The 12,983-nt window shown below is 39.7% G+C and overlaps 1 protein-coding gene across 20 annotated transcripts in view; it reads right to left on the bottom strand.

Moving 5' to 3' along the window:
• Positions 1-12,983, bottom strand: part of Sipa1l1 (signal induced proliferation associated 1 like 1) — a 383,338-nt gene that overhangs the window by 54,743 nt on the left and 315,612 nt on the right. For all 20 annotated transcript variants that reach the window (XM_087195342.1, XM_013067449.3, XM_087195344.1 and 17 more), the window contains 3 exons: positions 10,738-11,311; positions 9,835-10,109; positions 2,869-3,135 (listed from right to left, as the gene is read on the bottom strand). In XM_087195342.1, the coding sequence (XP_087051468.1) occupies positions 2,869-3,135; positions 9,835-10,109; positions 10,738-11,311 (1,116 nt within the window). The remainder of the gene's footprint in view (positions 1-2,868; positions 3,136-9,834; positions 10,110-10,737; positions 11,312-12,983) is intronic.

Here is a 12,983-nt window from a genome sequence, read left to right as displayed (position 1 = left end):
TTACAAATTTAAAAAAATATTCCTAGTGACCTTCAGTTCTGAGATTGTACATACAATGAAGAAAAACTATGCTTCTACAAGCAGTAATAAACATTTTCATCCAAAATGGACTGTGCTGAACCCAGCCAAGGTGAACAAAGCAAGCAGGCTTGTGCTGCACAGACACAAGAGACTTGAAACAGCTGCTACTTTATGCTTAAGCACAGTGGTTTCTCTATAGTTAAACATGACTTTCTGGGAGAAAAATGAATGGAAGGAAACAACTGCAAGGGAAGATTCAATATGGCAGATTTGTGGCTTTTGTTATAACTACTGATGATTCACCTAAAAGGTTCACATCATACTTCATAAATGTCCCAGGTAAAAGTGTAAGTGGCACAGAGCAGGGCTAGGATACAGGGGAGAATCAAAAGGACATGGTATCCCCCAGGCAGGGGGCTCACTTCCACATCTCAGGTGAGGTGTTTTGTCTCAGACTATAAGGGAATGCTTAAACTTTTCAGTTACGCTTTACTACATTTCAGGAAGAATCATAAACCTAGGGATTCATGAAGGACTCAGAACATTCCTAATGAATGTCACAGGTCCATTCTATGTCCATATCTTCCTGAAATCACAGCACCTTCTTCTCTTTATACCTTAAAGAAGAAAAGGCATGTTACTAAAAGTAGGAAACTGAACTCTAACTTTCACAAAATAAGACTAATTATCATGCACTTCAAAATGAAGATGATTCAAACAATGCTAATATCCTAAAAACACAGGGCTGAGATCTCATAGGTTATCTCTAAACTCCCCATCCTAAAATGTAAAATCTTAATGGACTCAAAGACTACCTGGAAGTAACATGACTGAGGGGCAGTGAGTAGTGGTTAAATATCCCCCCAAACCTACAGTAGCCTTACATCTGCCACTTCCATCTCGACAGCTGAAGAGTCATGGATTACTCTCATGGCCTCAGGATGAGGACTTCCTGAGATGCCTTTCCTGAAGGTGGAGTGAAGATGAAGGGCAGACAAAAGCACACCACAAATAGGAATCACTTCTGGAACTCAAAAAGCTCATATTGGGGGAAGTCATGTGTTCTCTACTCCTGAAAGCTGCTTGCATTGTAAGGTAACAATTTGCCACAAAAATTATTTTCACTTTTGGAGGTCAGCGTGCTGAACTTTTGTTCAACAACAACCTTTAGCTTCGGTTGCATAAATTAAATTCAACATGGAATCAAAATACATTCTACTACCTTATATGGAATACTGCGTAAAGAAAATGACTCAGTTTTACTTGTGAAAGCCTCCAGAATATTCTGCAGAGGAGGAAAATAGCATTGACAGGGAGAAAAAAAGTTCTTCCTTTAAACAATGGCTTCCTAGGTTCATCTTTCAAAACGTAGGCCAAATCATGAATTAAAGTTAACACACACCTCAAAAAGAGCCAAGTTTGGGATGTCTAGAACAAAGAATTAATTCAGAGTGTTCTTAGACGCTCTTCTTCTAAAAAATAATGCAACCAAGAAGTGTCCAGCAGGGAATGGATCTACTCTGGGTGAAGAATCTTTTACTGTGATAAAAGCAAAACTCTGTAAACAAATCTCCAAGATTAAATGAATTTTAGATAACTTTGTGTGTGTTTATAATTTCTATGTGGCATCCTAGTGTTTCCAAATGGTTAAGTGACAATGTTTTATGGAATAGCTCAAATGCTAGACTATGATTAAAAAAGAAAAGAAAAACAAAACAAAAAAACCCCAAACTTCATGGTATGGCTTCTCAGCTTCCAGCTTTATGCTCCCCAAGTGGACTGATGACTATTCACATGTCTAGGGACATTGTCCTTGACATCCTGTTTTTGCCAAGCTTGGTTCTGGCTGTTCACATGAACTACGATCACGTTCCGGCTTCAACAGGGGCTCTCTTCCACCTTACACAGTTCCTGGAATACAGACTTCTCACTTCTCCCCAGCTCTAAGGGTTTTCACACACACAAAGAATACATAAGACATAATCAAGATAAGCACAAGTGATGGAAAAAGGACAGTGGATAGACAGAAACTGGCTGCTTCTAGCAAGTGACAAGCAGATTAATCAGACTGTCTTTTGTTGAAATATATAACTTGAGGTAACTAAATTTACAGAGCAATTATTTAAAATTTAATAGTCAATTATTATTCACATTTTGAAAGTACTTAATTAATTCCAGGCAAAAAGTGCTGGAGAATACATGGGCACAGTTAGCCAGTTACTTCTTGTAAGGGAATCTAAGATGACTTTCAACTAAATGACAACCTTTGGGTCCTTACATTCTGGAATTACTTAGTCTCTTTTCCTTTTGCATATATAAGTCAAGGTTGAATGTTTTAACCTATCCCTGTGTGATACCTTCTCCCCATTATTTTCTTCCACTTATAAAGCAGTAAAAAATGTTTGTGCAGTTTCAGTATTTTGTCTCAGAATTCTTTATCATAAAATGACAGAAATACAGATATCAAACTAAAAGCCTGCATTCTATTATACCTGTTGTACTACTTGCTCCCAAACTATGAAGACTGATAAAAATGATAATACAGTCACTGGCACTTTGAACAGTTACCTACATTATAATCCACATAGCTGCTTAGGGTAAGGTGATGCTTTCTGATAATCATCCCATAGAAATTAAGCAGCAAACCACAAATACAGCTGCCCAGGACCAAAGTGTAGCTGGGATGCCCTTGTTTTGGTATGCTATTATATTTTGAAAGCCACTCCTGCTTGCATCTTGGCTTCATTCTTGATTTCTAGTACCATACTAGAAGGCCTAAAGCTAGTGTTTATGGGTCTGGTGTTATTTAAGACACTTGCAACAAACCACCTTTGGAGGAACACTCACCGCCTTTCTAGTGGCCGCCCATCACTGGAGATGCTTCGAGGAATGTTGGCTCTTTCTGGAGGAGGCATCTTCCCATCTCCCTTCCCAGCATTCAATCGGGAGGTCATGGGACTCTGCACCTGGGCTGGAACTTGAGGTGCATGAGGCCCCTTATTGGCATTTCGCTGCCATTTGTTATTGTTTCGGAAGGGAAACTTGAATTCATATGAAACGCCTTCATTCATTTTGTACTCCATCACTGGCATGCGGTAGGTTTCTGAGCAACTCCTATTAGGGGGAAGGCACAGGGAGAAAAACAATTAATACTGCCTTTTCTTGCTGAGAAAACCACACTAGGTGGATCCAAAACTTCTTCCTTTGTTTCTAACCCTCGTTTAATCTTTGGGCTCTGTAATAATTTTCCTTTCAAAAAACAAAACTTGAGGAACTGTAACATTAGTCTTTTCCTTTACTCAGTCCCAACTGTTGAGACTGAAATACTCTAAAAGCTAACCAGACCATGGCTACCCTAGGAGACTGGTGGCGCGATGGACAGCTGGGCAAAGGAGCAGACAACTAAGCATGTGGCCTTGAAGAAAACAAGCCATTTTTCCATGTCCTTCACTGTATATTACAACTGAGGACCTAACTAAGAAAGGGTGTAGTTTTCAATTTTTCAGGATTGCAAGAATCAAGAAATTAAGTTGGAAGAAATCTTAAAATCTACACTGAGAGCCAAATTTAGCTTAGGAAAGGGGAAAACTCAATTACAGAAATATTGCAGTTATCAAATCTTTAGAGAACAAAGCATACTCTGAAATCAGACTTTATTTAAAAAAAAAAAAAAAAGAAATTTCCCATAGCGGGGCTGTCCCCAGGTAGTAGCCTGAGTAAACTTACTGGTAGGTACAAATATCTTGTTGCTTTAGCCTCATTTTGTACCATCATCTAAAATTCCAACTCTCAGAAAACCTGGAGCCCACTTTCCATTCTTTATACCCAAATATTAAGGGAAAGTACGATCTGTTATTAACTTCACTGACAAATTTGACTCCCCCTAAAATATCTGCTCAATTGGTGATTTAAATTTCATCACTAAGTGGAAAAATGATTTCCTTTCTTAAAGGAATCTCAAGGACTAGGAAACACAGGAAAAGATTTGGAAAGAAGGTGTTAACAGAGCATTTGTCAAACTATCCTTCATGTAGTACTTTAGAGATAATGTAGAAAGAGTCTGAAACAAGACAGGTGGAATACGAGCCACATGTATGTGCCACATGTGATTTTAAAATTTCTAGTAGTCACATTAGAACGCAAAGCAAAACTGGTGAAATTAACTTCATACATTTTATTTAATCCAGTATATCCAAAATTTTATCTTAATTTTTCAGTATTATTATAATAAATATTTTATGTTCTTCTAAATCTGAATACATTTCACACTGAGCTAAAACTCAGCTACCCACCATTTCCGATGGTCAAGAGTAACCACCCACTGGCTTCCTGGTCTCTTATCTCTGCAAAACATGAGGATGATATACGGAACCAAGAAGAGGACTGTGCACTGAAGAAAAAGATAAGGGCTGGCTTTTAATGCCATCCATTAAATGTTCAAGAAAGGATTTTCATTATGTCATTTGAAATAAAATTTATTGTTAAAGAATCCCTAGTACCACAAAATATTTTTTTAAAAGTAACTGTCACACAGCTTATTAAGATAACTTATTATGGGCTAGGCACAATCTAGCCACATCACACCAACTCTATGAAGTGGATACTATCCTTACCTCCACTATGCAGATGAGAAAGTGGAGGCCTGGAGAGATTAACTTGACCCAGTTTACACAGCCAGTAGGGTGGAAGAACTGAGTTTTAAATCCACAGAACCTGTTCTACCTGCCGGTTAGTCCTAATTGAGTCCCTAAGAACAACATTCAACTCTTCAGACATCCTTCACCTATACTGACTACCATATCTCACTCAGGACTAGTGTATGACAAAAAGGAAAATTCAATAACTTTTATAAACCCAACCGAAGTGTGGTCAATGAGAATTAAAATTTCAATGTAAAGGTAACGACAAATGGTGACACACTAAAACCATAAATTAACTGAAAGGCCATTTCATCTTCTCTTTTTCAGTCATTTTATTCTCTTTTCATTTCTGATTTCTCACTACACTATGAAACCTGGAGAAATGGTTGAATGGTATATATACTGAACAGAACATCTCAACACTGAAATCTTAAGGATAGCTTGGTCCCTAGACGCCATGTGACTTTGGCTCAGAAAAAATATGCAACTTATTTCAACCCAAAGTTCTTCATCTGACAAATGTGATTTGAGCCAGATGAATTTTAATACTGATATGCTTTGGCATTTTCAATCAAAGAAAACTTTATGATCTGTTCTTATTTAAAAGGTTCTTTGATTTCCAAATCATCACCATTAAAAAAATAATTTGGTCTTTTTATTAACTTGTTTTTTAGCTGCTGAGTAGCCCATGATTGCTTTCATGAAAGATGGAATGGTAATGGAGAGGAGGGGAAGGGGACACATACCAACTCGACACAATGAATGTTATCATTATGTACTGGAAACATGTACTAAAAAAACTCCAAAAAACAAAAACCCCTCAAAATCTATAGGCTAGTGGGTCTCAGAGAATGCAGGTTTGCCACTCCCATGCAATACCATTCAGGACAACTCAATCTGCTTGCCAAGCATTTTTCCTGTCAACAGGATGACTTTCAAGACCCAGAAGTGTCTGGAGGCAGGGGAGAGCTTCTCAATTCTGCTCTGTCAGGGTCTTCTGGATAAAGACCCAGGACCACCTACATGGCACTGTCCTTCCTGCTTGTCTGCTCACTCTGGGGGCATCTACTGCTTCCTGCAAGCCTCATTTTCTTCATCATTTTAATGGACATAAAGCTGCCATGAGAATTTTTTTTTTCAATGTCTAGGACATAGGAGGACCTCAGAAATGTGACTTTACTTTCTCTGGCCCTTTTCTTAAAAATTTTGCATTTGGGGTCGGGGATTTAGTTCAGTGGTTTCGCCACCTGCTGCGCAAGTGCAAGGACCCAAGTTCGATCCCCGGTACCAAAAAAAAAAAAAAATTGGCATTTGGAAGTAACTGCTTACTTTACAACAAAGAAAAGAGCCCTATTTTATATAACTGAAAAAGCTGTCCTTTCAAAATGAATAACCTTCCCATGTGAACCTAGAAACTTAGGGACCTGTGACCTCTTGGGGTCCTGGAGAATGGCTGCTCTGTCTCCGGTGGAGCTACTGGTAAAAGAAATGGCTGACAAAGAGGAGAGTGACTAGTCAAAGAACAGAGTAATTAGCTGCTAGGAAAACAGCAGTGGGAGTGTGAAGTGTGGAGGAGAAGGAAGAATGACAGAAGAGCATTATCTTATTTTGTTGAAAACTGTAACAAGGTGTTAATGTTTCAACGTTTTCCTCTGAAGTCATTTCTAAGGGGGGAAGGTAGTTTCAGTCTTCCAAAGGCATCATGTCCCACCTGCCCAGGAGGTGTGACAGTGGCTCTTGGGATAAAAATCACACTGAAAGGGGCAGAGGAAGGCCGTGGCAGTGGGCTCATGTCCAGTACTGACCCCTCACCCACCCTCCCATCCCAGCACCCTGACAATACATGCTGGGAGCTGGGTGGCTGTGAGGGAATGACAAGTACCATCGTGGGAGAGGAAGGCATGTGGCTCATTCACCCAGTGTGTCCTGGAGTCTCCTATAGTGGCTTGCAGGAGATGTCCTGTCCACCCTAACTCTGCCATAGTTTGAAATTGGCCATATGGGGAATATTAACACTATGGAAATCAGTAATACTACAAATTTAGCCCTCCCTCCCAAGCAATTTACCAGGTCACTCTAGTGTGTAAAGACACGGGTCTGTGTGAGCATACAAAACAGCAGGAACAAGGGCTGGACTCTAATTTTGTCAGCTGAACTTAGAAGTTACTAATCTTTCTGAGTCTGTTTCCTTTAAAACAATATAATTCCCTCATACCATTACCTCAAAGCACTTGGTAGATTATGATAAAATACTCACTAAACATTATTTTTTACCAATACATCAGAATGATAAATGTCGCCTAATAACTATATACAATTTCAGCATCAGTAATGTTGCCCCATTCTGTCCACAAGCAGACCAATCTATTTCTCTCTCTGTTGCCCACACAGATTTGGGAACCTAGAAGTAATGGACAGACCTCCTTAGAGCAGATAAAATGGTATCTCAAGGTCTATGGGCTTCATTTTTGAAAAGACAAGTCTTCATTTAGCAAGTGTCTATAACTCTTTTTCTTTCTTTCTTTCTTTCCCTTCTTTCCTTCTTTCCCTCTTGTTGTGAGCAATGCTACATAATTCTAGGGAAAAATCATTTGAGTAGGCCTAGTTCTCCTGCCTACAGGCCAGCTATAACACTCCAAGACATACTTCCATTTTGGCCTCAGGTCACAAGGGAGAGCGCAATGATCCCATGATGCTGTGATGCTCCAGGACAAGACCACACCTGCAAGAGACACCCTGGGAGGAACCAAATCTTCATCTGTGTAGTTCCTGGGAGGAACTAAATCTTCATCTGCATGGTTCCTCATTGTTCTTAGATTTCCGCCGCCCCACCCAGTCTTTTGTTACACCTTGTTCATCCCAATGTGATACTGAAATCTACATATTCATTTGTTACATTTGTTTCTCCTGATGTACTAAATAAAAGCTGCTGCAAGCTAGGACTTCCTGTCTTTGCCGCTCAGAGCAGCACTGATCAGACCCAAAGCTCATCTTCTCAGTCTCATTTGTCTACCTTTCCTGTAATTCGCCGTGTGCTGCCTTGCAGGAGACTAGGACTCACTGCAGAGGTTCTGGTAACGTCCCCTTCCCCTGTTCCCTATACCCTCTTTTTCCTTCTTTCCTTCCTTCCTTCTTCTTCTCTCTCTCTTTCTCTACCCGGGATGGAACTCAGGACCTTGTACTTGCAAAGCAGGTGGCAAAACCACTGAGCTACATCCCCGGCCCCAACCTTCTATAACTCTTAATTGTGTGTAGTCAAGGTTGGCAATTCACCAAGCTTGATTCTTTTCTCCTGTTCATAAATGTCTGTCTAAAGAGACCAAGGTACAGTGGGCAGGTGACAAGTAGGAGGTTGCAGAGCACCCAGAGACTGTTTCTTTTTTTTTAAATTTTATTGGTACATTTTAGGTATACAATATAATGACATTCATCATTGGAAATCTGCACCTTTACATAATCTCTCTTGGTTCTTATTTTTCCCCATTCCTCTGCCCTCCTTTCAACCCCTCCACCCCTCCCTATTTACAAAGACTTTGTTTCCATTTTTCCATTTTCTCATATTAATTCCATTCCCTTCTTTCCTTTCCCCTACCCCTCCCACTTCCCCTTTGCCCCTTTTCTTCCCATTTCACATTATATTATATCTTTTAGTCCTCATTTACACTTTCAGTTTCTCACACTAGAGAAACTATTCTGTACTTACGTGTGTCCTATTTATTTCACTTAAGAGTATCGCCTCAATGTGCATCCATTTAGCTATGTCTCTAATGTCTCATTTTTTATGGCTGAGTAGTACTCCATTTGAAAAAAACACACACATTTTCTTTATCCAGTACCTAGAGACTGTTCTAAGAAAGAGCCCCATTGGCTCCCTGAGACCCTATGAGTGATATCTGAATCCCAGGATGTCAGGATACTTAATATAGATGATGATATACTTCAGGAAACCAGAAAAGGTGAACAAGCTTCATCACACATGGTTAAAACAGGGCATGTGTGTAGGATAGGTTTAGAACATCTTCCCATCAAAAAATAGCTGAAATAAAAAGTTATGCACATATATTTTGGCTTCTTGGGAAACCCAGTCATGCAAAAGAAAGTATTTAAAACTTTCAGTGTAAAGGATTTCACTATATTGTGACTTAGGTACACAATCCCTGGATCACTGAAGAGATGAACAGTATTAGAAAGTTAATATTGCAAACATAGTTGGGTTATAAGTGAAATACATTTCAGTTGTCATTGTTCCTTACCTTTTAAAGGACACAAATACCCCAATGCAATCATTTACATCCTACCATTTGATAATCAAAAATCAGAGCTCAGGCACAGGACTGTTCATTTTGGGGGCGAAAAACAGGATAAAGAACTTTGTCTTGGCTTTAGAAGGCCTAAAAATCAATTGCCAAAGATTAAGATAAATTCTTGGCAAATAATGGCTACATAATATATTTTTTAAAAAACGGCAAAAGTAGCCTGTGCAAACCTAAAGGAGAAAAAAAAATAGTTCATTAAATTTGAACTCCCTAGAGACAGAGAAATTAAATTTTCAGCAGTGCTGCTGGCTTGGCAGAGCTGGGCAGGCAGGAGCTCCTGGGCCTTCCCTTTGAGAGAAGGTGGGAGACCAAGCTGCTAAAGCACCAGGAGCAAGATTAGCTCATCTGAAGCCAATGCAGCACATGCACATGCAGTCAGGAAGAAGCCTCTAAGTCACGTACCACTCGCTGTCTAAGCTCAGATAGCAGGGCTCAAAGCAGTACTGAGTTTTGGACAGAATGGGGTAAAAATGGGAAATATGAGTGTCATAGAATACAAACGAAACAAAACCCTGACAGTTTGAAATGCTGAATATCTTTTAATGTTAAGGTTTCAATGTTTCTTGGCTATTGGTACAGCATGCTTAAAACAGATTTACTAGACCTCTCTATCTGTGGCAGCAACTTATAAATCCAGCAATGTAAATCTTAGGACTGGCCCCAGTTAGTCATTCTTTCTAGCTGCTGCTGCCACATGCTGAAAGGCAGCTGCATCCTGAGTTGGACTTTTCACTTTTTGGAAGGAACTCTGAGCATACATAATCTACTTTTCACAATTCCTGCTTCCCTACCCACCAGGAGATGTTCTGCATGGTACACAAACCCTGCCTCAGGTGTAGCTGTCAACTCAAACCTACCTCCGTGGAGTGCAGTCGTCATGGGGGGGGATGATAACAACTTTCACTGTGACAGATGTCCTCAGGAGATCGATCATCTGCTCATGGCTCAGGGTGGCCACAGCCACCTTGCAGATCTCCACCAGGCGGCTGCCCTGCCTTAGCCCTGCCTGCCAGGCATAGCCATAGGGCTCCACATCTGCTACAATGCCCTCGTAGTTGACATGGAATCCAAGTTGTCCTAGCCCATTTCTTCGCAGAGTCATTTCCACCGATTCACAACCTTTTGAAACAAACTGGACAAGGAAATCAAAAGTACTGGGGTTTAATGCTAAAAGGTATTAAGCGATGGACATGGAAGGAGAAAACCTTTACAAGCAGGGTTCTTTTTGAATACTGCCAGCTGAAGCGCATGCCAGTTATTTCTCCTTCACTAGTTTCTATTCATTAGGCCAGAAGGTACATATTTATTGTATCTAAGGAGCTCAATGGCTTCCCAGGAGCTAAAGGGAAACCTCTAATGGAGACCTACAAGGAGCTGGCAGCAAAGAGAAAAATATTCTACTATTCCATTTGCCCTTAAAAAAGTCAAGCGAACAGATACTCAATCAGACAACTCTTTTCAACAACACCAGATCGACTGGGCTGCAAACGTCAGTCACCAAGGCAGTGGGATCAGGTCAGATTCAAATGAGTTTCTAATACAAATGCACAGAAAATGAGTCCTTCCCCACTTGTTCTGCTATGTTTCTAAGTAAATGTTGGAAAACACAAAGCTGAGATAAACCGTGTTGCTTTATATCACCAAGGAGTTTCCAGAGGGGCTAATAAAATAGTACAAGCTTTAGTAACTGGGCTCTTGTCTGCACTGAAAACTTCATGAAAGAGAAACTGCATGTGAATGTGTGGAAGGAAAAGACTCACCTGCAACCTTTTGACAATTTCTTTGATATCCTCACTGCTAATGAAACTCTCCACCGAAACACACTCTCCCCGCTCATAGAAGATTTTGAGGCTGGTATCAGTTGAAGTCCAACCTATAACATCTCTGCAGGAACAATTGAAAACCACGCTCTTTGTTTCCTGTTCAATGAGGACAATGAACTCATTGGAGACACCCAGAAGGCAGTCTATCTCCATAGCTGTGTTGTAGTCTTTGGCGCGGACTGCCCACACGATGGCTCCCATGCTGCTAAGCTCAGCTCCTGGATATGGCTTAGACTTTTCCTTCTTCTTGGAGGCCAGTGAGATGAATGGGAACTTGCCTGAAGGGTCAATAGGGGTGTTGGTGACATTCTTTTCTGCTAGATCTTTCAGGTATTCCTGGCGAGTCCGCGTTGCCATGGCCCGGAATTTTTCTGATTTATGAGCAGCATTTTCTGCATTAATCACTTTGGCCAAAAGAAAGTCCCTGAACACATTTGACTTGGGGAAAGTGACCCCTTTTGGGATGGGAGGTCCAAAGGAAGGCACATCTCTGGACCTGGTGACAGCCACACTGAAGGAAAGCAAAAAGAGGAAAAGGAAAGAGGCATGTCAATATTTTTCAGTCTCACAACAGAAAAATATATTCAGACAGTTCAGCTCAGTAGTAAAGTACTTGCCTAGCATATGTGGTGATCCTACATTTGGTCTCCAAAACACACTGGAAAAAAAAGGACATATACATACCTCAAAAGCAAAAGTTCTGCTCATTTTCCCACAAGATACACATACTGAGGCTTTAGAAAGCATACTTTTTTTTTTCTAGGCCAAACAAATCTCCAAAGCTTAAAGTTAAAACTTTTATTTCTTTAGCAGACAGAAGACTAACTAACCATAACTCCATGAAAAAATTTACTGTATAAGTATTTTGCATAAAAGAACAAAACTGTTTTAAATGCCTACAGGTTTAAATAGTGTAAACCTACTTTAAATGTCTACGGATTATATCAAGGCGGTTTTACAATAATCATATAACCTTTCAGAATAAGCATAGGTTTTGTAAAAACACAAATGCGCCCTCCACTTTAGCTATTATGCTTACAAGCAGAGAGCTTATAGTGAAAGCATCAGAAAATGTGTAACAAATGAATTAGCTGAGGATACAGCTCAGAGTAGAGTGCTTGTCTAGCATGTGTGAGGTCTTGGGTTCAATCTCCAGCACCTCCCACACAAACGAACAAGAATAAATTCTTAAGTAAATATATTATTTGTTGACCTATGTATGAAGCATTATGTAATCACATTAAAAGCATAATTTTTTAAAAGCATAATTTTAAAACAAAAATGTGGAGTAATGGAATGAATATTATCTTTAAATAATAGTTTTTTTCTTATGGAAGTGGGAATTGAACCCAGGGTTTTCCCACTGAGCTATATTCCCCCCTACCCCCAATTCTGAGACAGGGTCTTGCTAAATTGCTCATGCGAGGCTCAAACTTAAATATTGCTGCCTTAGCCTCCCAGAGTGCAGAGGTTACAGGCACATGTTACCAGTTTAAAATAATATTTTAATCTGAGCTGTTCTTTTTCCCAAATTCTCTACTTTTGTATGTGATTCTGACAGTCTTTTATTTTTTTTTTTTGTACAAGGGATCGAACTCGGGTCCTTGCGCTTGCGCAGCAGGTGGCAAAACCACTGAGCTAAATCCCTGGCCCCTAACAATCTATTTTTGAGAAACGTATTTTTCTTTTCCCATTCTGTTATGCAAAAATAGCATAAGAAAACCTGTTTCCATCATTTCTTCTGCATATTTATCTCACTAAGATCAGGGCAAAGGACTCCACAGACATTAGTAATAACCTGATTTTAATCTCAAACAGAAAAATATTAAATTTCTTCTAAAGCAACAACAGAAGTTAAATTTTTGTTGTTGTTGTTTTGGTACTGGGGATTGAACTCTGGTCCTTGCTCTTGCGCAGCAGGCGGCAAAACCACTGAGCTAAATCCCTGGCAACAAAAGTTAAATTGAAATGGAGAAGTTTGTTTTTTTTTTTAAATCATGTTTCAGGATTATATATGATATCCTCAGCAAAGTTTGAGATGGCTGGAAATGATACCAACACAGCAAATATCCATCCTTCTAAGTGATTTAAAAGAAAGTTCATTTAGCAATTGTACTAAGTATATTTAAGGAGCAATGTATAAAATTTTCCTCTTAAGTCCCAGAATAAAAAGGACATAATCA

This window comes from Heterocephalus glaber, unplaced genomic scaffold (genome assembly GCF_053883595.1).
Source record: "Heterocephalus glaber isolate CG9 unplaced genomic scaffold, H.glaber_assembly_v1.0 deba00001608, whole genome shotgun sequence".
NCBI classification, from domain to species: domain Eukaryota; kingdom Metazoa; phylum Chordata; class Mammalia; order Rodentia; family Bathyergidae; genus Heterocephalus; species Heterocephalus glaber.
Note: the sequence above shows the minus strand (reverse complement) of the source record. Positions and strands in the feature narration are given on the sequence as shown.